Genomic DNA, 27,063 nt, shown 5'->3' on the forward strand with positions numbered 1-27,063 from the left:
AAAGGGAAAACTGAATTCATTTGGCACCAATTTTAGCAAACGTTATTTTTTTTTTAAATGAAATTTTAATTTACTTGTACTATGTTAAAAGAAATATCATACCTATTTGTATTCATATCTATGAAAAGTTACATAATCGAAAATATGTCGTAACATTTTTTTTTTTTAATATTGTATCAAAATCAGAGAATCCCATTATTATGGTTGGTACAGGTATGGTTATATAGAAGTGAATCTGTGTCTATATCTCTTATAAGTAAAATAAAGAAATTAGAGCAGCAAATTAGCAATTGCGTATACATTAGGCGTAGTCGCTAACACAACTACTTCATTAGTTTAATAAACGACCGCCAGTCACGAAATGTACTTCAACGGGTCAGACAATTGTTGTAAAGCTGATATAATTATTGGTCTTGTTACAAACAAGAGAAGTGAAGGTCCGGTAATAACAGAAATATTATAACGCGGTAAACTAAAATATGCTCGGTTACGCGACTGGATAATACATAACGCACCTGTCAAATTTGGCGGTTATTTGCCGAACTATATGACGAAAACCAATTTAACAACGATCTAATTTCGTAATCGGAACTGACAATGTACAATTGTGTAAATGTGGTAATGATACCACGAGAGCAATACGAAATCGCAGATCTATGAAATGTATGAGACTTAGGGTGTCGAAAGTGTGCAAGCGTATATGGCAACGTATCTCTTTATCATGAAATTATGAGTCATGACTTGATTAGAGCAGTAATAGACTATATTGTACGTATGAATCAGTCCTAGATACTTCTAATCTATCAATTTTAAATGATTCATAAGAATGATGTGGTACTGAGATACAAAGATTAAATTCGTGAGAACTTGCCTTTAAACCAAATAAGTATCCGAATAATAGAGAAGGCAAGTGACGTCACCAACGTCTATTCAGCTTTCCGGTTATACAATGAGGTTATAATTTTATTCATAAAATATCTTCGAAGGTCTTACGATGTCTCTTTGTCAAAGGCTCCATAATTACCCATTATACAAAACTTACGTCTTTAATGACTTAACTTCTCATTTCGCCATCTGCATCTCCATCAACACCTATTAAGGGCATTGTTGGTCGTGTTTTAAGTTACATTGCAATAAACGAACAATTAGCTAACACTCAATGGCAATTTACTCACATATACCTATTGCGTCTGTCGGCATAAACGTTTTAAATGTCCGAATCGTGTAATAGTGGTGCGGATGGCGATCAAACTGCGGCGCACGCGCATGTCACGCAACTACTTTCGCCGATTAAAAACCGGCGACGTCCGAGATTTTACGCGACAAACGTTTAACTCGAATCTATTATGAAAGTGTCTGATCCGTTCAAATTATATTTCAAACGTATTTATATTTTTTTATAAAAGTTTCTGTGCCCGTATAGACAAATGCAAATGTGTATGTGGAATGTGAAAGGAAAAAAAATAGATGTATGTAGATGCTTGTAATAAAATTCATGTACTCAGAAGTTTTATTATCGTATATTTACTAGACAACAAACATCAATCAGGAAAATTTTAAAAATAAATCAATATTCATAAAAGTAAATAGAACATAAAAAATTAGCAAAACGAAATTTCCGTATGAAATACTTTAGAAGAATTAATGCTTGTTTTATTGCACAAAATCGAAAACGATTTCCCATTACAATTGAACGCTTTCGATCACTATTTCGATCTGTATCGTCACATGACGATATCCCATCACATAAACATCGCGTAACATTCGATAAAGATACTTCGCATAACATAATATTTCGTTACGCTCTTTCACTAGAGTGGACCAAAGCATTATTAATGTAGTCACTACCCACTACATGTACCGAACGAGATACCACTTACCGAATAGACATATCCGAGTTCAGTATCCCTAATATGGTAAGGTCTGATTGATGGCAGCGGCAAACTCGTGAACTATGGATAAGATGGGTTACCGATAATTTCACTTTCTCCGATAAGCTTGGGCATAAAAAAGCGATCAATAAATCAACGCTAACGAGAAATACCTACGTAGCTGCAGGGAGTAATGTTATAATTTGGTGTGTGTGTGTGTAGTAGTATATGCACAAAAGTTCGGGTGGATTATTAAGTTTAATAAGCGCTCAAGTGAAATTGAACTGGATGATTGAAAGGAAATCGATAGTGATTTAGTTATGGCATTTTTCTATACACACATATAGACTAAAATATACGAAAGTACGATTTGAAAGCGATAATTCGGTAAGAATCAATTATGGTAGACCTCGAGACAATAGGATTTGGTAATATAGATACATCCATAACGACGAGGTAGTCTGATATTATCAGATAAATTCATGTAATGCTAGTGGTCAAATCGTGAACATTAATGCACGCTCGTGTGGACGTTATTAAGCTACGTTTGTTATAAGGAGAATTATATAACATAGCGAAAGTTTTGGCAGATAATAAATTTGATTTAACTTTTTTGATCACACAACTAGTGTTAGTTGTGATTTAAATAAATGAAGATCGTGTTTAACAAAAAGCAGTGTTAAGCAAATTATAAATCAAGAATAAAGTGCCTACTTGTTAACACCAATACAACTTACAAATAAAAAATTACAAAAGCTTTAAACTAGCTAAACGATAAATAAAAAATTCTGAAGAATTTGGGGCGGGTCTGAAATAAGTGCATTACAAATTGGACAGTAGAGAGTAGCCGCGAGCACTAAAAATACAAAAATTTCATTGTTACATTATTCTGTCACCTATAATCTGCGTGTCGATTTTACTAATTTTTTCAACTTTTTCTTTATACTTTCTGTTGAGGCATCACTTTCCATCAATTACACGGCAGAAACGTTGGCACCCTGTAACAGATCGATAATGAAACTCGTTTACTTAATTTTTAGATGGTTTTAAATTATCAATCAGTCACAGGGTGCCACCAATTTCTATTATTTTGTTTTTAAAATATTTTCTAATAGCTACTGGTTTGATCAGACAAATACATATACTTTATTATTTTATATTATGTACCTCTTAAATACAAATGCATTGTTTGTTATGTCTTGCAATATCAGTTTAGAGATTAATATAAATTATAGATTTAATATTTAAATTGTTTTACAAGAAAAAATCAGCTGGTAACCTTTATAAAATTTTAAACTGAAGAGAGTATAGATTACGAATATCAGTGGTATCTATAACAAGACTATATTAAATTTTTTTATTTAGAAGACAGATATTTTGAATTAAACAATATTATTAAACTCATATAAGCTTTTTAGTAATTGTTGACATTGACTCAACGCGTCAACTTCAGTTTTTACTATAGCTATCAGGTAATGCGCACCTAATTCGCATGTTAAAAAAGGGTTGGTCTCTCGCTCAGGGATTAGTGTGTTAGGCGTGTCTAGGTTGAAATAACACAAAATTTTAATAGTATCGTTCTTGAACATATTTAGGTTAAAGATACACCATACCGTTTAAAACATTAGGTTAATTACAATAAACACGAACAAATTTATTCCCATTTAAGATGCAAACACTAAAACTGGCCTAAAAATATAATAAATGGAAGAACCACATAGTGGATATTCAAAAATACGAGAGAAAGGTTTCCATAAATTGGTCCAAATTTGAACATGACAGATTAATATTCTGTTAATATTATTTGTCACGACAAAATCAAAAGCCCATTTTTAAATGCGACTTAATTACGTAATATCTAGTATGACAATTCTCAAACTTTATATTTAATCTGGAGACAAAGTTTTGAACACTTCATTAGCTGTCGGTCGTTTTGAGATAACAAATTCTTAATTTAATAATGCAGCAAGACATCTAGAACATTTTGAACGTCTCCGGATATCTTGGCCGATGTAAATTGAGAAACCTTATATTTTGGACTTGTGGGTATCAGACAACAAGCTGAATATAAGTTATTAATATAACTCAATGGTATAGTACAAATATAATCTGGCTGTTCAGAAAACGAGTGTTATGTTTTTAGCGTCCATGTATATATGTTGGGTTTTTTATTCCAGCATAACTTCGAAATGCATAAATGGATTTGGATGTATGGGGTATGATTAGAATCCTTAAATCATCCCAAATATCACTGGTTTTTTTTTTTAATAGTTCAGTTATCAGAACAGTCGTATTTGTATAGAGCAAAATGTATTAACTTGTATGCCTTGTGCCTGTCATAGAACAAGCCATTCCTTCCTTTCCTATTAGTGTCGTAAGACGTGAACTAAGGGAGCTTAATTAATAGTCGAGAAATGGGCAGCAGCGCTCGTCTTAAAACATCAAAGTCTAACTGCCATTGCCAATCCACCTGCCAAGCGTGACAACTACTCAGTTTTTTTTTACTTATAAAAATGGAACGGTAACCCTCCTGTGCTATTAGTATACACTAGCGGAGTACCAATGAGTGATAATAGGTGAACACAGGTAAATTAGGCCATTCAAAATATTACATTCAACTGAAATTAACTACAATGTTTCTAAAAGAGAACCGCGTGAAAGTCGACTTGACAGGGTATATTACTAGAAATGGGGCTGTTAGTCACCATTACTACGAATCCCTCTCCCCCAGACTTTCCAGTCAGGTCAGTTGACAGAATGTGGTGAATTAGAAGATTAAAAATACAGCTAAATAATGCAGTTATAATATATATGTATATAACAGATAGGATATGATGTAGCAACTAACACCGGGGATTGAAAACGATACCGGACGTTCGATCAGACCGCGCGATAGCAAAACCACTATGGGTGCGCCTCGATAGGTATTATTTACCCCGGTGTGTGTGGTTATAAATACAGACCACTTATATTTTGTTGTTTCAATTAAAAACATTATATAAGTCTAACAGATTAATACAAATTCCTTATGATAGAACAATAACTGGTTTTGCTTTTCTCCTTATAATTAATAATGCTATAAATTGTGAAAGTGAGTTTATTTGTTTGTTACCTGTTAGCGTTTTAACGGCTTAACCAATTACTATAAAATTTGATGTAGAGGTGCTATATGGGATGAAGAAGGTTATAGATTTTCTATCCCGGTCAGTAAACATATTCCAGTCTCATGACCGGGACTCCTCTTTCGTCCTCATGGACGAAGTCACGGATAAAAGCTAGTGATGTTATAATTATTAAATTAATAGATAATAGTTTAAATACACAATTGGGACTTAACGTGATGAAAAAACCTTTGCAAGTAAATAGTACCTACATACCTGCTTCTTTATTGTCGACATTTCAAATATGCGTAAACGCGAAAGTTAAATTTTTTTTTATACAACTTAGAATGGCAAACAAGCTGACGGCCCACCTGATGGAAAGTGGTAATCGTCGCCTACAAACATGAGCAGTACCATGGACATAACAGAGTATACTGTTTCGCCCATGATACTCCCCATGCGTTGCCATTCCTGAGGACTCAGGTGTTATTCCTCTGTACCCAGTAAATTCACGCCCTATCCCACCCTTCAAACCGAGACACAGCCATGCAAACACAACTGCTTCACGGTTGAAACACGAATGGAACAGAGGTACTCAAGCAATCAACTTTTGTACAAAGTCTCCCTCTGGTAAATCTTTCCCTCTGATAATACTTACAAATTGGTGCTATAGAATATTTTTTATCAAAATCAGTTCAATAGTTTAGTTTGTAATCAAAATAACTGACTTTGCCACAATTGAAATCAGTAAATTTTTTTGTGAAACACAATTTAATTACAAAGGAATGTTCTGTAGATGAAGTTGAGCAGAGTCTGTATAAAAATCGTTTGCTTGAGTTCCTTTTTCCCATTCGTGTTTCTGCCGTGAAGCAGTTTTGTTTGCATGATTGTTTCGATTTGAAAGGTGGGAAATGGCAATGAAATTACAGAGTACAGAGCCATAACATACCTTAGTCCTCAGGAATGAGGTGTATCATGAGTGATACACTATAGATACTATGTCATGTCCACGGTACTATTCATGTCTATAACCAATGGTTATCACTTTCCATCAGGTGCGCCGTCAGCTTGTTTGCCATTATAAAAAAAAAGTGAAACTGAATATTTTCCTCAAAGAAAAATAATAGTACTATCTTATTGGTATGTATGCGTTTTTTACCTTCAATATGTATCGAAGAATTTTTATTTATTATTTTTTTTTTTAATTATTTACTTATTATTTATTACTATATTTTGTATTATTATTAGTAAATATCATAGGATATATATATTTTTTAAATTAAAGATTCCTATGAAAAGTATAATAATGTAACCCAAGGTATTAAAAATTTGCTTATTAAAATACAAAATACTAATTTGTCTTGTTATTTACCCGAGCGAAGCCACGGTGAATGGCTGGTTCATTATAAATATCGTATCCAAGAGCAACCGGAAATATCACTCAATATTCGATACTCGCTATAACTCGATACCACTATTATAAGGCTGTAACATCTCGAACTCGATTACAATCTCGCGAACATATTTATTACAGCATAAATCGTTTACGGCATGATCGGCATGAAGTTAAGATCATAGTAGCATCGGATGACCGGAGATAATGTAGATAAATGAGATATCATTCTAGTTATTGCATAAGGTAATTGTTTAAAACCCCTTGTGGTGAAACTTCTGTCTTTCGTAATTTTTAAGCGACTTCCAATAGAAGTAGATTCTCAATTAGTCTATTTTTTTATGTTACGCAATAATTTACCCAATTCTCTATAAAATTTGAGAATTGTAATATATGAGTAGCTTGGCTATGTCACAATATGCAATTGCATACAAATACACCCCAATTTTTCACTTCTATGTTTGAAATCATATAATCTAACTTATATAAATAGTTACATAAATGGATTATTAGATGCTGTTTTAAACATGTTATCAAGAAGAATCTTTCACATATAAATGTATGTAGCTGTACATTGACCTTTATCCTTATGCGTTTACTTAAACACAACAATTAATGTTTTCTACGCCTTAAATAGTGTAAAGTTTAAATGGTGTGGGACGAGTTAAATGTGAGAGCGCTTGAATATCTCTATATTTAGATTTAAGGAAGTTCAACTTCAAAGTGGAATGAAAAACAAATTTAAATATCGTAAATATGGCAATGATTAATAGAAATAGCTGTTTCTAACATACTGTTACGATCTATAAAATTAATTATAAAAAACACAATTTATGAGATAAAATCCACCTATATAAAATGTTTCTGATAAGTGACGATATGTATATTAGTTTCTTCCATTATAGACAAAAGCTGTTTCCTACAGATTCACATGAAGCCGATGTGCTTCGTTTTTATAAGAATTAAGAGAAACAATCTCATAAATAAATAATGATAAATAAAAAAAAAATAATAATAATAAAGCCAGTAATAATTAAGTTATCAACTACCGATTAGACAGTTAATTTCTCTTTTTTACTTATAAGATTATATTGTATTTCATCAATCTCCTATAAAATTGTTTGGTTTAGCAATTTATTTATTTTCTTTTTAAATCATTATTAAACTAATGATATGATCTCTTTTCCATTTTATCATAATATCATTACATATGACCACCATAAAAAACAATCATAATGAATTCTCACAGTACACTCTATTGTACATTTTCTAGCAAAACTATTAACTAATTTTAAAATATCGTGAAAAGAGATTCCTTATGTTGCACACGTCCATAGGCTATAGTGACCGCTTACCATCAGAAGGGCTGTATACTTGTATGCTATCTTAGTTGTATAAAACAAAACGATAATAATAAAAACCTATAAAATTTTATATTATATTATATTATTGTTACGATACATGGGGGATACATTAATCCCCTCAAATATATGAAATCATAGCAATTTAAGACTTTATGACGTTACTGAAACACTTTTAATTCGAAAATGATAGTTGATCTTTTGCGAATCAAAATCTTAAATTATCAGGAATTTATTTTTGGGATAGCCTTCTAATAATAATTTGCATAATAAATTGTATCAAGTGAAAGTTTTTTGAAGCGTGATTGTGTATTATTTTTTATTTCAATATACAGAACAATTATTACGAAAGTACAACATGCGCTTGACTGATTTTTTTTTTGGTGATTAGCATTCATTATTCATTTGATAATAAAAATAATCGAACAGAACAAACCGAATATAGTTATGTAACAAAAAAAAAACCATTCAAACAACATAAAAGAGGCTGATGCCATTAAAATATAATTATTACTAGCTATCCTAGAAATATACAAATTTGATAGTATAACAGTAATATTTTTTTATTATTATTATAAATGTAAAATGAGTTTGGTTGTTTGTTAACTATTGGTGCTTAATGGTTAGACTTGTCGTCATAAAATTTGGTATTATACCATATTCAAGTAGTATTTCAGATGGAAGGACAGGCCATTTTTTATGCCGGTTAATTAACATACCTATCCTGTGGACGAAGTCACGGGTAAAGACTAGAGTTGTTAATATTACGTAAGTAAATACCAGTGACGAGTAACCTTCACTGAGTTGCAACGAAGGGTTTCAAATCGTGTGTAATCTACTAACATACTAATCTTATTGAATAACTACTCGGCAGATATAATGTACAATTTAATGAATTTATGGGGTCCATGATTATACATACTTTGCTTTACTATATCGCTGGCTTGACTGCAATTTTACTGATTTATTCATATTATACTGTACACAAAAATTATATCATGCGGATTCCAGATTCCATTATTACCTTAAACTTTTAGGAATGATAAAGGTCACGATTGTATCACATAAAGCATATAGTATATAAATATTGCATATTAAAAATAATCATTCGACTGTAATCGGAGAAAGTTCTAATTACCTATATGCAACGAATAATGTAGTCACAGAGACACGCAATATGAATCATGAGCAAGCTTTCATTTGTGCATTTGATACGGAGGCGTAATGAGGGTATAGGTGGCAATATAAGCAGAATAGTTTATACATATTACTGGAATAAAACAATAGACTTTATGTTATTAGCATAAAGACTAAATTAGAAAGCACTGCATTGACATAATGGCATAACCGAAAGTGTTCGGTACACAGGCATGATTACCCTACAATCGATATAAAATGTAACAGGTAAGCTGACAAATTTGCGGTTAGAAAACGATACTCACTATTAGAAAGAAACGGTGAAACGTTGAATAGCGCCACGTTTTGTTATTTTATTTCACCCCAGTTATAATGACATGCTATCAAAAGTAATTTATTTAACATTTTATTGTTCATCACGTATAATGCGATACTTTTATCGAGAGCCAATTAATATACAAAAACATTTTCACCATGAAACTTAAATAAAGGATCTTATGCATATATTATAAATAAAAGAGAAGACTACGTATAATAAAAGACTACGGTTTTAGTTCCCTCTAAGATTTCTAAAGTATAGGTTTATTTTAAATGGGGACGGGACGATTGCTTGAGCACACCCACGTCCCGAAGATTGCGTTGAGAAGGAGCACCGGGGGGTGTCAGCCGGTAAGAGTCTGGCAGTACCCACATATCTCCCCCGAGATATGTGGTTCTGCATGAGCATTTCCCCTCGACAAAAAAAAAAAAACATTTTAAATATTCATTCAGAAATATTGAAAATTTTTTTATAAATCAAGTCAGAATTTCTGATATAAACACTAACATTCAAAATCACTCGTTAAGCACGTACCTAAAAAGTTATTTTTGTATGGTTAAGTATTTCTAGACCGATTGGAACGCTTTTATTTAAAACCAAACGCATTTAATATTGTGTTTATAATTCAAAATCAATTTTTAAGGAACATAATCCTATTTTTTCCTCCCCATTAACGCTCTAGGTCTGTGTGTAATAGTGACGACGTTACAAATCATATATCGAATTCGAATTACATTTTTATATTTAATTATACTATCAACTTTGATGATATTGAGATTTATGAGAGAGATACATCTTGATACCAAATATCACTTACAGCACGTACAATAATCATCTAATAGCAATTTCCAAATTGCGCAAATCGAACATTAAGGTTTAATGGAAAACTCTCAGATTCTCATAGAGCTACCGGTATCGATGTAACACAAAATTAGTTGATGCAATCGAAATGAGGTAAAAAATGGACTGGATTGAGTGAGCAAGTGATGTAAGCTGGGTGAATAATGGTATGTCACTGTATACAGAATAATAATTACATTAATTTTATTATCTTTGGTCCTAAAGCTCTGCTCTATTAATATCTAACATTATTCACAACTATATGACATTTTATATTTATGATTTAAAGATGTTTCAAACGCAAGTTTTAATCATACGGCTTATAAAATAATTACAATCCTTAATAGTATTAAAAATGTAAAAACGAGTTTGTTTGTTACCTTATAGTGCCTTAACGGCTTAACCAATCAGTATGAAATTTGATAGGGCCAAATATAGGATTACACATTTTACTATATGGGATGAAGAATGGTGTAGGCTACTTTTTTATACCGGTCAGTAAACATCCCAGATACGCGAACGAAGTCACGGGTAACAACTACTATCTTAGACAACCTAGAAATTAGTGAGATTAATTAAGCGACTTACAAAAAAATACCTCCCTTAATTCGTGTGAATTTTTAGAGCTATATTATTATATTACACACCAATTCTAAAAACATTTTTTTATTTTTTTGCAGATTTATGATATACCCATTTAGGTCCCGTGTTGGTCTCATATTAATTTTGTGACGACTGAAGCTGTCAGTTTACTTTGCGGAGTAAAAACAGTTCGTTACTAAGCAAAATCTACTTTAAAACACCTGATTCCACGTTCTAAATTCGAATAATTACTTTCATTGTAATGCAACTACGAAATATATCGTTGTTCATCGGTTTGTTCACTATTTAAGTCACTTTATATGTAGTACTTCTTGTTTTGCGCTACATATGTCGCTCGGATATACATAAATATTCCGTATATTTGATAATGTAATAAGCCTGTTATCATTTATATTAAAAACATAACTGATCCCGCTTTCGATATACATATATATATATATATATATATATATATATATATATATATAATGAATAAATAAATATCTACGTTGCGGTACTTTAGCGCGGCATCGCTTTTAAAGCGAACATTGTAAACTCTTGTAACTTTCCAATAATTACAAAGGCGAAACTTGTTCTACAAAATTTTAATCTTTTTAATAGAGGTTCGGGGGGGGGGGGGAGTGGTTGTTAATAATGGGCTAGCAGATTCTCATTACTAGCAGTATAAGCTGTCAGGTCGACCTTCACGTGGGGAACCAAGCTGAGTTCCACGTGTATTCATCACGATTTGCTGACTTGCCTTTTAATTCTTACCTATCATATCTTACCGGTATCCTGCCAACGTGCACCGTTAGCGCAGGCGGGGTTACCAATCCATTATCATATATTAAAAAAAAAATCTCTCGAATCCTTTTTTATTAACCTGTATTTGTGAATGATTATAGAGATAACGTAGAAAAATTTGCAACGAATGCATTAGATACTATCAAAATTAAAACATATTAAAACGATGGCACATAGTTTTGGAAAATCAATAGAAAATATAAATTTCATAATAACTAATCAATAATAGAATGTGATTAATTTAATATTCAAAAATGTGATTAACTTAATATTCAAAAATGTGATTAACTTAATATTCAAAAATGTGATTAACTTAATATTCAAAAATGTGATTAACTTAATATTGTGAGCAGGTACTATCGTCTCGTGTTATATCTTATAGAAGCTGATGGATAACATCGTTTACTTAAATCATTTTGAAATACGCTGTAAATTCCCGCCTGCCGACGAGCTGAAGAGATTTAATTAAAATCGGTCTACGATAATGACATGAAAAATTATATACTTATATACTTTTTCTTTCTTTCTGGCTTTCTTCTTTTCTTTACATACACGCGCACGTACGCATGCACACACACACATTGACACATGCTGACACACACACACACACACACTCACGTACTCACACATACACATACACGACATAATTATTACCCAAAAAGCTTGCATACAATATATTTATATTTTATACGAACTAATAGGTAAATAGTGTTTCATTGCTAGCAACATACCCTGTTAGGTCGACTTCAACGTAGTTCCCCGTGGAATCCCTCTTGCTGAATTCCTAGTGTAATTATCTACAATATATATATATATATATATATATATATATAATATTTAATATATCCATGAAAAAATCAAAACCGCGTGCCTAATAAGAAATCAATAGGTAAACCAGAATATGCGGAACTCGAACATACTCTTAGCACAGATAATGTAATGATTAGCTTACCCAGTGCAATGTTCTGCCTAAGTGCGTCACTATACGTTATCTACGGCAATACATTAGTTGAACACGAACCGTTTTCCGCACTTTCTTTTTTAGGATAGAAACTTTTTTCATCGTCAACAGCCAGTGTTGCCACACAATTAGACACAGTTTTAGAAAATTATCTAAAACTTAAATTATAGTAGAGGCCACGAGGCAATGTTTCGCAAGTCTAAACTGTACTACCTGCCTGACAAAACCGAATATTGCCAACTAGGTAGATAGGTTTTACCACAAACACGCGATCAAGTCTAGCTGTAGGTACCTATGAGTATTATGTTATACACGAATATTATTTGTTGATTACATTTAAGATAACGTATTATACTAATCATGATGATGCGTATTTAAATAATTTTATAACAGAAACTTTAATGTTTTTTAACAGACAGGATTTATAAAATTAAAAATATATTAAATTCTATTATCATATCTATTTATATTATCCATTCATTATACACATAGATATAAAATTGTGATAATATTGTAGTAGTTAATAAGAATTTACATAGAGTTGTAAGCTCAAGTCAAGTAACCAATAACAGAAACATGGTATCACTAGGTACAGCTCGTTATCCATATAACTATAGTTATTGAGAAACGTTCACGCAAGCACCAGTCCGCCCCTGGTACCCTGGTACCGACTGTCAGCTGCGACATGAACATGCGACCTTTAGAGCTATAAAGAATATTTTATATCTGATCTACATCTATTATATGTATTCAAATGTTCTACTTTGCAGATTTGAAGCATTATAGTAATTAAATGAAAATATAAGTACAGGCATCAAAGCAGCTATTAATAACATAATACAATTGCACGAAAGTGACGTCCCTTGTTTTCAAGAGTTTATAAGACGCTTTTATCAAATATGACACGCTTATACATTCATCACGTATTCTTTTGAGATGACTTACTAGACGATTGCTTTACGTGCTCTTCGAAGCACGAAGCAAGTGAGAATAATTTTTAAATAATCCAAAACATGAAAATTCATAGGTTTATACTAGGATTAAATCAGTCGAGCGTTATCAGACTAAGCTGTCACCGCTTCTGATTAACTGCATAGAGAGGTTAACTAGCAGACTCCATCTATAATCTGTGTATCACGTATAAGCAAGTGGAAGCGTGGGATTTAATTACTTGAGCTCCGTACTTCGTGCAAATTAAATTGTGTCAAATGCTTGCCCCACAAAGCATTGTCTCATCGTGGGACCAAGAAAACTATTATTGTTCATCGGTAAAGCGAACTGCTGGCAAAATAGAAAATGTCTAACAATGCCATATTACTTCTTTCACGCGCCGAACCACTCGCAACAAGACAAAGAATGATAGTTATGTTCATAACTAGCATGCTATACGCAATTTTAACTCCCTAGTTAACTATACTTTCACGGCACGTGCCAGGACTTTATAATCATAATTCGTAACTGTTAACTATAATTTCAATTATCGCGTTGCATTGCAGGCACGTTTCGGCCGGCAGCGAGATTAGAGAGACAATCGGAAATCTAAAGTTTCACTTAGCTTTACTCGGTTCACGACAAATTGGATTCGTATGTGCGTGCCCACACATAAATAATTGCACATCGTCCAGATTCAAAAGTAAACATTGCCGCCGATGACTGTAAAGATAAATTTTACTTAATCTTAATCTCTGGGTACAAAGACGGCGTGATGAAATGTTAAAAACCGCACACAAATATGCATCTGCATCAAAACAGTCACACGAGTTTACTTGTCCTTAATTCTCAAATCCGTTTTGTAAAACTTACGTTTCCTAATACTTCACTGTAACCTTAATGTTTATGTTTCGTTCAAATCGTTTTATGGGTTGCAGACAAAATAATGTTGACCACGTTTCTGGAAGCAATCATGCAATTACTCGTAAGTGAAGCGCGACCAACAATACAGATGAAATGGGCAAAATTCACTAATTCAGCATAAGCAATATAATTAAATTGATATTTCTTTTAGAGTAAAATAGAGAAATCAGTCGATGTCGAAGTCATGTTATGTAAACGATGGCAGAGTAACGGCAAAGTTATTGCAAACAATCTGGCATGAACAGATCGCAGAATTTGTCATAGCTAACCACACGTAAATCATGTCAGTTAATAATAATTAAAATAAACTACCGATTTCTCCGTTTCTTGCTATTATAATTATTTTGAAATTACGAGTACATTCACAAAGCAGAAAAAAAGAGATATTTTTACATTTTATCTTGGGACAAAATTTACTTTTCTGTTTATCTGGTCTTTCTAGACCTTTCAGTTATCTATGCCGAAATCTTCTCAGTAGATATAAATAAAACCAATTCTGTAATAATAGAACTTCTATATTTGCTTGCTGTAGCGTACACGTGTAGTACAAGGACACAGCTTACACAAACCTTAATAGTACATTATTAAGAATAGATGGACAATTTGAAGAAAAATATTTTGAATAATAAAAGTACAATACAAAACTATCGAAAAAATTCATTGATTGCGCTTTATAAGTAGCTGACTTTGCCCGTGTAAATTAGTATAAACTTTATCTATTAAAAAAATACATCGAATACTTTATACTGTAAAGTAGTAAGCCCGCCTGCGCTATCGCTGCAGTGAGAGATATTAGATAAGGATGAAAGCAAATAAGTTCGCCTATCGTGACAAATTCAATAAGAATTAACAATGACGGTTACCAGGGGGAACCATGTGGAGGTGTATACATTATGTTAGGATATAACAAACTCATGTACCAAATTACATTAAAATCTATTCAGCCATTTATGTGTGATTCAGTACCAACATTTTTACAAACTTTCACATTTATAATATTAGTAGGATGTCTTTCACCTATTCAGTAGAATAATGAAAAGGTATATTGTATATGAATTGCATGTTGTGTATATCCATTTCTGTGAGTGTCGTAAGATGTGACTAAGGGAACTTATTGGTCAAGAGATGGGCAGCAGCATTCCTCTCAAAACATCACCAAAGCCTAACTTCAGATGCCAACCTGCCTGTCAATCGTGACAACTATTTTTTTAATGGATGATAATGGAATAGTGACCCCGCCTGCGCTATTGGTATACACTGACGGGACACCAGTGAGGGATGATAAGTGAGGATAAAGCAGATCAGTTAGCCCACCTTAATGAATCTAATAAATCAATCATGATGATTTCCAAGGGGGACCATGAAGATGTCAAACTGACAGGGCATGACAACTACTGGCCAAACTATATGAGGGAACTGCCTATATGAGGGAGTTCAATGTTCAGCAATGGACAGTTAACAGATGAAATGATGATAGCATTTCTTCAGTACTATGTTAAAATTATCACTAGGTAATATTAATATGGCACTGAAAATTTAAATATAAATGTAGTAATTTTAGTGGGGGATGTACACTGTAACAGTACGTAAATTACAGCTGGGGTATACAATTGATAGGAGAATCAATATAACAATAGATAAAAGTCTGACTCATGAGTGAAATGTCTGATTATTATAGTATGACAAGAGCTCACATTATCATTAACCAAATCATAATGATCAAACATTATTATAATAATGATAGTTTCAATAATTGTTTTCAATATTATTTGTCATTATTCATTATACAACTTTATAAAGAATGCTGATTAATTTAGTCCATAAAATAATAAAAGCGAAGGATTGTTAGTAATAGAGACTGGTGGTCCCATTGCTAGCTATATAATCTGTCATGTTGACCTCTAAGCAATTGTTAGGGAAACCTATTATAGTCAGTTCCTAGTGAACTTGTTATGACAGGCAAACTGACTTTATATTATTATTTCATTCTTCACTAGGGATACAAGGGTGGGGACCCTTGTATCCCTTTAAGATAAGCAAGTACATCATATCTTCTTAATTGATGACAAAAAAACATGAACTAAAACAACTAACTAAAATAAAAAATAGAATATTAAAATGTACTCCACCCTGTTCATTTTTCTGTAGTTTTACAATGCTCTAGTAGTTTCAACTTGATAAGTGCTTATATTCCTACCAAGATATTAGAAAAAAGTTAGTCAAGACACTAATATACTACATTTTTTTAATTTGCACAATTTCCTTAGGGTAATATCACAAAGAAAATATAATAAATAGGTTATCAATTAAAAATTGAAACACTTTATGTAAAGTATATGATGTGTATATAATATATATTGTATGCATATGAAGTTTTATTAATATGAGCATTTTTTTTTATTAAATATACTTCTTGAATTAAATAGCTACCATTGTTTACTTTTCTACTTTACTCAAAAATAGCCTGGAAGTGATTGCTTTAGCGAGAAGACTGCCATTTTTATTGTATAAGTATAATATAGATATTTTCTTATATTATTCTTCATCTGGTGCAATAAAGAATAAAATAAATAAATATCTATGTTTTTTAACAAACTAAATATGTACTTCATTTAAATGCAACTAACAAAAAAGTTCTAGATTAAATAGACTTACTAGAATTCACAATTCTAAAAAAACATTGATGGACTATTTTCATTATACTACTTAAAGGAAACGCAGATTAAAGTAAATTGAGAACTATCTACAAAAATATGTCAACTGAAGTCTAGTTAGTCTAACAAATCTGTCCTACTTACTTGGACTGCTTTCACAATTATGACATCCTTTTAATGTTGTTACATATCTACTTAGATATTCTATAATTTATTAAATTTTCTACATTAATAACAAATACTTCTAAATTAATTTACAAAACAAAACTGTCAGTACAGAGGATATTCGAGTGTGTCTGCCTACGTCGCAAGAGCTTTGTCTGAAGATAGACAAGTGTACTTCAAATATACACCATAAATAACTAATTATGATAAATTCTAAAATGTAAACAATGTAATGACCTGTTTTATATAGAAAATTTTTCATTGTTTTAAAAGGTAAAAGTGCAATAACATCAATAAAACTCACCACATTGTTGTAATTGAAGGCTGCAGCTCCAGGTGGGAAATACTCTTCATTTATCTTATCCCCCATGGTGATTTATTAAACACTAATTAAAGTTCTAGATACACGCACAATCATTACAAACACTCAATTTGATAGCATTTTATTAAACACAAAACGTTTTTATTGAAATTCCGTAAATTCAAAGGCCGTTGGGAGCGTCCTAACCAGCATTTTAAGATCCTTTCAAATTTAGGCCAGCGAGGAACACAAATTTACGGAATAACCATGATTTATATCTATAACACGATAATAGATAAAAAAAATACACAAATTAAATAGTACTGACAAATATTAATTAATATAACACGTAGAAATTATTTTATTTAGCTTGACAATTTACCTTGACACAAATAAATATGTCAAAGCAGCCATCTTGAATCAATGTTGCCAAGTCTCACTCCAGTCCAGTGTTGTAAACTTGAAAAAACATACAATGAGGTATGTTCGCCTACCCGAGATTTTCCCCTCTGCATGATCTTTTTTTTTAATGGGCGATAATGGAAGGTAATCTCTACCGCGATATCGATATACGCTAGCGGGGCACCAGTGAGCGATGATAGGTGACGATGAAAACAGATCATTTAGCTCATCGTGGCGAATTCTACTAGATTTCTTTATGATAAATAGAGTCCGTGTTATTTATTATGAATATATTTAAAAAAAAATAAGATTACGAATTGTCCAAAAGAAAAATAGGCAGAATTTTATTTAGATATAGAATGACATCTATCGTAAGTGTAACTAGCCAGTAACAGAAAAGTAACCATAGTTTCATTTACATAGGTTGATATGCTACAAAGCCTGACAGAATTAACCACAATAGAAACTATTGTGGTTAATTCAGGGAAAACCGCGTAAAGGTCGACCTGATATTGCTAGTAATGCATCACACAAACCCCAGTACTAACAAACATATATATTTGTCTAGTAATATACATATGTATAAAGTACGTTGTACTAAATCTACGATCTGCCATCTTTTAAAATCAGCAGAAAAAATGGAACCCCAAGTGCTTTCATTCTATATCCCTAAAGCTCTAAAATTATAATTTCAATTTAATATTACAATATTTATATTATAAAAATTAATACAAATTACATTTCTAATTGATTTCAGTAAAAAATATTATAAAAATTCATGATTGATTGTAAAATAATAATTTCACCGAACGAAATTAAAATATTAGGCTAAAAGATACATTTAGAGCACATTTATTCCTTTTTAAAAGGCCGGCAACACGGAATTCTTTCGGTGTTGTGAGTGCTCATGAAATGAAATGAAATGAAATGAAATGAAATTTATTTGCTAGAAACATTGTAGAAAAGGTGTTGCATTTGTGAAGTTTATAAGATGTCCATTATGTTTCGCCACATCAAATGGCATGCAAATATTAATTATTGAATTTATCCATTTTCTATTTTATACAGGTACATCATATATTTAATTCTCAATTATATATACAATAAATCACTATTAGTACGAAGTGTCACTTTGGTCATGCATTACAAACAGTCAATAAAGCTACTACAAATAATAAAATGATAAAAATGTCAAATAAAATTAAAATTACAATTTAAATTTCAACTAAGTCAATGTCACAGCATTTGTATTTTACAAAAACTCATTAATATTGTAAAAATTATTTTCTATTAACCATGTTTTCAATTTTAATTTAAAATAATTTAATGGCAATTCTCTTATTTTTTTTGGTATCCTATTATAAATTCGAATAGCCATTACACCGCAATTTTGTTGATGCAGCGTTGACTTACAGGTGGGTAGTTTCAGTTGTGTGGGGTCTCTGGGTGTGAATTTATTATATTCTGTCATTGTTGTAAATAAATACAAATGTTTTTTTACAAATATTCCCACCTCATAGATATACATTGAGGTAAGTGTCAAAAGCTTTAATTTTTTAAATAGAGGTTTACAAGATTCTGTTGGACCAACACCACAAATCGCTCTTATACATTTCTTTTGCGCGATAAAAACTTTTCTTACTAATACCGAATTTCCCCATAGTAGAAGTCCGTATCTCAATATCGATCCTACATAACCGTGGTAAGCGGTAAGGACTGTGGTTTCATTGGCTTCTCTTTTTAACCTTCTTAGAGCATACACAAAACTGTTTATACGCTTCCTTACATTATTTGTATGTCCTTTCCAATTACAATTTTGGTCCAATGTAAAGCCTAGAAACTTTATTTCTTTACATTCGGTTACAATTTCATTATCACATTTTATAAAAATGTTTATTGGTTTCATGGAATAATTCAAGAATTGCATATACTTAGTCTTAGATATATTGACACTTAAATCGTTGTATTGCAACCAGTTTACTATGTCTCTTATTGTGTTCTTTATAGTAATTTCATAGTCAGATTTTATTCTTTCATTTTCAGGAATAATAACTGATAAATCGTCGGCAAATAAAACACATTGATATTTAGTTATATCTGGCAAGTCATTTATATATAGGAGGAATAATAGAGGTCCTAGTATACTTCCTTGTGGGACTCCCGATAGGTTACAATGATAATTAGACTTAAAAGACTTGTTTGTGTTTGTATTATCAATTTTATTTATAAGTACACATTGTTTTCTGTTTGAGATGAAGCTTGATATCCATTTCAGAGTAGGACCTCTAATCCCATATCTTTCGCACTTATTTAATAATATAGTATGATTTAAATTGTCAAAGACCTTAGTCATGTCAAAAAATATTCCTGTTACTCTCTTTTTATTGTCAATATAATGTGTCAAATTACGAATAACAGAAAATGCAGCTAATGTTGTCGATTTATTTGTTTGGAATCCATTTTGTTCCTTTTTAATTATATTAAATTTATTAATAAAATTATTCAGTCTAATATGCATCAATCTTTCAAATACCTTTGAAAATACTGAGTTTAATGTAATGGGTCTATAATTGTTTAATTTGGTTTTATCGTCTTTTTTATGTAGTGGGATTACTATTGAATGTTTCAATCGATTTGGAAATATACCTTGCATGAAAGACAAGTTCACAATATACGTTAACACTGGAGCAATCTCGTTTGCAACTCTTTTTAATACTCTTTTTAATATGAAATGGTACTATAATATTTAATATGATATGGTAGTATAATGGTAATCATGGGTACATTCATTTACTATTATTTGAATCACATTCTCGTTTGCCCCTTGTGTTATAATAAAAGTTTAGATAATTGGAATCCATTTCTCGACAAAACCCACTCCACTATCAAATTATGATTAAAGTTAAGATATGAAATTACCCTATATATCTCTACATAGTATGAAACAAAATTGCTTTTCGCCATTTATACGCTTGGATTTTTTAAAATACGTAATGGATATTAATATTAATTCGGTTATATATATAATATATCATTATGTACTCTGTATATATGCTCTACTACCCGTACGAAGTCGGGGCGATCGTTAGTATGAAATAAAATAATAAAACATTGACTTTATTTTTGTAAATGTTCACAACTTCTGTCTGAATACTGAAGTCATTTTGACATTGACGAATTTGACAATGACGTTTATTTATTTACATTTTCAAGTTAAACATTTTGATTTTTATTTGAGTGTTGATCGTGAAAAAATAGAAATTTAATTTTACTTAATAGCGGTGGCATGCATAATTTAGAATCGGATAGTGAAGACGAACTTCCTCCTGGTTGGGAAGAAAAGTCTACCGAAGATGGAAACGTGTATTTCATCAGGTACACTTATATATATACAATTATTATCTAGGAAGTTACAATATTTATGAATCTTGCATTTTATTTAGATATGTTCTTATTTCATTACAGCACTTGCACTAATAAAATACAGTGGACTCATCCTCGTACAGGAAAAAAGAAAGTTATACCTAAGGAGCTGCCTTTTGGCTGGACCAAAACAGTAGATGAATCTGGTAAAACGCTTTATGTGCAGAAAGAGACTGGGGACAAAACATACATTGACCCTAGACTGGCCTTTGCTAAGGAAGAGAAGAAACATGTCCATGATTTTCGACAAAAGTATGATGGATCATCTACAGCTTTCCAGGTTAGATTGTATTATTACATTATATTGTTGCACTAGCTTTTACCTGTCACTTTATCCATATATACTGGAATATGTTTACTGATGATATAAAAGTAGCCTTTGTTTTTTTCCATGTCATAATCTCATAGTAATTTGTTAATGTTTTAAGAGGTAATAAACAAACAAATTTATTTTCACATTTATATTATTAGTAAGGAGAATTTGCTACTGCTGGGTATAAATATTTCCATCAGAGCATCATGGTAACTTTTAAGTTTTAATTCCAAATTTTTCTTTGCATTGGTGTAGTGTGTTTTCTAATTTGATATATTTTGCTTATTTGATTTTACTCTAATTATAGTTTTAGACTAGCAATTTTTTTAAATTATTATCACAAAAATACAGAGTTACAGAAATTATGTTACATTAGCATTAATTGTACCTGGTTTTAAGACATTTTTTAAAAATAATACCTATGTTATTCACTGATGATGAGCTTTCTATAGGTGAAAGAATTTTTAAGTTGGTTGACTTGAGTTTAACCGTTACAAACAAACAATAAAATCTTTTCTCTTTTTAATATTATTATGGATCACAGCTAAATACTTTTAATAATGTCAAATTTTATTCTAAAACAATTAAAATGATGATGACAACCTTCAATATGTGTTTTTCTCTAAAATATAATCTTGACGACTTAAAAAGATATGGGAAAAAGCATCTTATAAGTTAATATAGCGAGGTAAAGCACTGACTTTGGTCCAAGTTACTCATAGCTATTATAAAAAAGTACCTACCAGCTCTGTTTGGATTATAATATATATATTTTTTTTATTTATTAGTGAAACTCTACTAACTAGTCCTTTTATGTTATGCTTTCAATTTGAAATATTTGATGGGTATAATGTAGGTTTTTAACTTTCTGGTTCCCTTATTATTATTAACTTATCTTTATATATATTTCTATATATACATATATATATATATATATATATATATATATATATATATATATATATATATATATTTCTATATTGTCATGTTTGTTTAATTACACATTACTTAATATTTTGTATTTTCAGATATTACATGGAGTGGATTTATCAGGGAAATGTGCATTAATAACAGGTTCAAATTCTGGTATTGGTTTTGAAACTGCAAAATCTTTAGTAAGACATGGTTGCACTGTTATATTTGCAAACCGAAATATGGAATCTACACAAACTGCTATAGAGGAAATAGTAAAAGAAACTAAGGCATCAGAGGATAATTTAAAAACTGTTCATTTAGATTTAGCATCATTGCACAGTGTGAAGAAGTGTGCTCTTGCTGTCAAAACTATTACCAGGTAGGAGATTTATTACTAAAATGTACTAATATATAACTAAACAGAACATCATCTGGTGTTAGGTCCATCAAATGTAACATATATTTATACTGTGCATTAAAGTTTAAATAAATAAGTACATATATAATGGTATGATATCCACATAATATGCTTTACTTAGTCTTATATGATAACACCCAGAGATGTCTGTTATTGTAAATCTTATGGCTGTGTGGTCCAGCATAGAATAGGCCACCTCTTCCTTTTCCATGGGTGTCGTACGAGATGACTGAGGGAGAGGGATGAGCAACAGTGCCCCTCTTAAAGCATGGCAAGTACTGGCAAGATCCACCCCCAAAACAAAAATAGGGAGAGGCAGTAGACAGTTAAAAGCTGATATGATGAAATAATTTATAATTTGTTTCAGTTGTCTTGATATTTTGATACTGAATGCTGGAGTGTTTGGACTTCCATATATAGAGACCGAGAATGAATTGGAAACAACATTCCAAGTAAACCATCTGGGTCACTTGTATTTGACTCTGTTGCTTGAACCGGTTTTGAAACATGACAGTAGAGTAGTTTTTGTATCTTCTGAATCACACAGGTTGGTAAAGTTTAGTTTTATATTCAAGTTTATAATTTTTAACTAGTTTTACTATTAGGAGATTTTTACAAAAGTCTGAATAGGGTGATAAAGAAAAATTTATATAAGTCTAGATTAACTGTATCAAAGACGTAGTACTTGCATCCTTCTAGTTTCACGTTATATATCTTATTCCCATAGAACTGATTTTTGTTCTGTTTAAAATGGTTTAAAATGGTACCAAGGTACATATTTTATGGTATCCATGATTCAATTTATGTCTACAGAGAATGGTTGTCAATATTTGAGCCATTAAGTTATTAGCCATTCTAAAATAAAAAATGGATATTAGTAAACAATTCAGAACTTTTTCAGATTTGCAAGTTTAAAAAATGTATTCACACAACAAAACATTTCAATGACCAGAGACCAGTATAGTTCTATGATGGCATATAATAATTCCAAATTATTTAATATTTTAACAGCAAAGGTAAGTAACAATTATCTTATATATTAGTATAATATTAGAAATGATTGATCTAGAGGGTGTCTCTGGATCCTGGAAATGAAGAGTTATGAAGTAAGTCAATAGATTTTTTTTAATGGATGATAATGGAATGGTAACCCCGCTTGCACTGACGGTTTACTCTGGCGGGGTACCAGTGAGGGATGATAAGTGAGAATGAAAGGGCAGGTTGGTTAGCACATCGTGATGAATACACTTGGAATTCAGCATGGTGGTTTCCTGGGGGACTACACGGAGGTCGACCTGATAAGGTATATTGTTAGCAAATGGGACTGGTAATCCACATTACTAAAGCTTGAATGCTAATGCACCTAGAAAATGATATGGCTTATAAAATATGCGCTGTATGGTCTCGACATAGAATAGGCCACCCTTTCCTTTCCCGTGGGTGTCGTAAGAGGCGACTAAGAGAACTTAATGGTCGAGGGATGGGCGGCAGTATTCCTCTTTAAATATTACTAAAGCCTAACGTTGTTGCCAACCAGCTTGCCAAGTGTGACAACTATTAGCAAAAACCCCTATATGGCCTATGTTTAGCAGTGGACGGTTAACTATACTCACTACATAGTTACTCATATGTTATGAATTTTAGCTATTAAGAGAAAATACTATTATATAAAATTTACAATTGTTATTTATTAATGTTTCAACCGTGAAGCAGTTGTGTTTGCATGACTGTGTTTCGGTTTGAAGGGTGGGATATGGCGTGAATTTACTGGGTACAGAGGAATAACACCTGAGTCCTCAGGAATGGCAACGCATGGGGGGTATCATGGGCGAAACAGTATACTCTGTTATGTCCATGGTACTGCTCATGTCTATAGGCGACGGTTACCACTTTCCATCAGGTGGGCCGTCAGCTTGATTGCCATTCTAAGTTGTATAAAAAAAAATATTAATGGTCTTTACATTTAAATTTCAGGTCCTCAGTGAAGAATGGCGCAGTAAAAATATACGTGTAAACTCCCTTCATCCAGGCAATATGGTGTTTACGAACCTCAGCAAGTCTTGGTGGTTGTACAGATTAGTCTTCTTTCTTATTCGCCCCTTTACTAAATCTTTAGTGAGTTTTTATATATTATTTATTTCTGTGATTTCGTCTTTGAAGCTGGCGCACGATACATATGTATAGGGAGGAAAGGGATTGATAGTAATGGAGACTGAGAATCCCATTGCTAGCAATATACCCAACCAGGTCGACCTCCTCGCGGTCTCCTCGCGGTGCAGTATATGTCTTCTATACACTAAACCATAGTGTATAGAAGACATATACTGTACTAGTTTTACTCTGTGGCTTCGCCCATGGTTGTATTGTTAATACAGAATAGTCTATAGGCATTTCTAAAAAATATGAATTATTAGATGTAAAAAAGAATGTTTCAAATCTGACTGCTAGTTCCAGAGATTTGCGCATTTAAACAAGTAAATTCTTCCACTTTATTGTATTAGAAAAAAAAAATTGATTATATTTTTCTAAATGGTAAAAAATAGAAAGGTATTCCCGTCTGTGCTATTGATTTACAGACCAGCGAAGGTGAGAATGAAATTGGTCCATTGTGACAAATTCAGTAAGAATGAATCGACATGATGCTGTATATTGCTAGCAATATGTCGTTAATTTCCATTACTAACAATCCGTAGGGACTCTATTTCCAATTACATTAATTTGTAACTTGTTAATAGTCATAATTCCGTAGTAAATGTAATTTTGATAAAACCTTTTTACGGCGTTTCACTGTCAGTAGGCGTAACCTGTATTTAGTAGTGGATAAGAATGATCGAAATAACGATGCTTTAACCGACTTCAAAAAGGAGGTTTTCAATTTGGCCGTTTTTTTATTCTTGTTACCTCATAATTCCATCAGTAGTAAACCCATTTAAAAAAATATTTTTTATTATCTGAAAGGATATACTTACAGATCGGTTCCATAGAAAGTTTATCTAGAGCGATTGATTTAGTAATTTTATTTTTATATTACTATGATGGAAAACAAGCATACGGCCCGTCTGATGGTATACGAAGTTACCGTAGGCTATAGATGTCTGTAACATCGGGGATATCACGCGCGCGTTACCGATCCTTAAGAAACCTTAGCTTAGTTTTAAATCAAAATAACTGGTTTTGCCACAATTGAAGGCTGATTTTTTGGGATACACAATCTTTTATTTCTTAATTACAGCAACAGGCGGCCGCCACGTCGGTGTACGTAGCAACATCGGCCGATCTCGACGGCGTCACAGGACTATACTTCAACAACTGCTTCTATTGCGAGGAGTCGACCCTAGCTCGGGATAAGGACATAGCCAACGAAGTGTTCGCTATGTCGCTCAAGATGATCGACGACCGAATGGGTTCGGAAGGTATTGAGAAGTACATAGATAGATATTGCGTCGCAAATATTCAGTCTGAGAGGTGAGGTTTTTCTAATTGTAATGGGTTGTTAATCTGTGGTCAACAATGAACTGTAGTAACGTCGCACTGCTGGGTATGCTTTTATCCACATAAGAAAAAGATATAATTATTAGATAGTATTTTAGTTATTTGCATAGATTAGATATTTATATTGAAATTTGTGAGAAATCAATGATATGATTATTATTATTTTATATTCTCATTTTAACGAAAGACCGGAATATTTATATCATATTCCATGTATCATTTTATATCAATCTTCAAGAGTGTAAAGGCAACGGAATATGAAATTATTGCCATATTACAAATAAAACATAATATTAATTTGTTAAATTATAAAAAAGATATATACAATAAATACATGTCTTGTATTTACAGCTTATTATTTTAATTTCTGATAATGATATTATTATAACATGTGTCTAGTGATATATAATAGAATAATATAATATATATGTCGTATATTATTAAAGTCGATCTTGACAAAATTTATAGACTACCATATTTATACAAATTTATTAAAATGATGGGAGCCTTTCATATATATATATATATATGTATATATATATATATATATATCATATATGTATATATATATATATATATATATATATATATATATATATATATATATATATATATATATATATATATATATATATATATATATATATATATATATATATATATATATATATACTTTATTGGTTTAATGTAAAAATTTTCTTTTTCCTAATAAATATTATAGTGATATTCTTTAAACACAATATTTTGGATAATTTGG

General features: G+C 31.5%; 2 protein-coding genes across 2 annotated transcripts in view; one reads left to right on the forward strand and one right to left on the reverse strand.

Annotated features, from left to right (window-relative positions):
• Window positions 1-17,754, reverse strand: part of LOC113512561 (nucleolar and coiled-body phosphoprotein 1) — a 102,617-nt gene extending 84,863 nt beyond the window's left edge. Inside the window, exon 1 of the mRNA XM_031906905.2 lies at window positions 17,347-17,754. Within this exon, the coding sequence (XP_031762765.2) occupies window positions 17,347-17,412 (66 nt within the window). The 5' untranslated portion in view covers window positions 17,413-17,754. The remainder of the gene's footprint in view (window positions 1-17,346) is intronic.
• A 3,173-nt stretch (window positions 17,755-20,927) lies between these two features.
• LOC113512408 (WW domain-containing oxidoreductase) lies at window positions 20,928-26,650 on the forward strand. The gene is made up of 7 exons (XM_026896290.3): window positions 20,928-21,120; window positions 21,211-21,448; window positions 22,510-22,775; window positions 23,182-23,361; window positions 23,716-23,830; window positions 24,789-24,929; window positions 26,047-26,650. The coding sequence occupies exons 1-7, from the start codon at window positions 21,032-21,034 to the stop codon at window positions 26,281-26,283; spliced, it is 1,266 nt and encodes a 421-aa protein (XP_026752091.2). The 5' UTR covers window positions 20,928-21,031; the 3' UTR covers window positions 26,284-26,650.
• Window positions 26,651-27,063: the final 413 nt, after the last annotated feature.

Source organism: Galleria mellonella, unplaced genomic scaffold, assembly GCF_026898425.1.
Source record: "Galleria mellonella isolate WM207_F2 unplaced genomic scaffold, CSIRO_AGI_GalMel_v1 utg64, whole genome shotgun sequence".
Taxonomy (NCBI): Eukaryota; Metazoa; Arthropoda; class Insecta; order Lepidoptera; family Pyralidae; genus Galleria; species Galleria mellonella.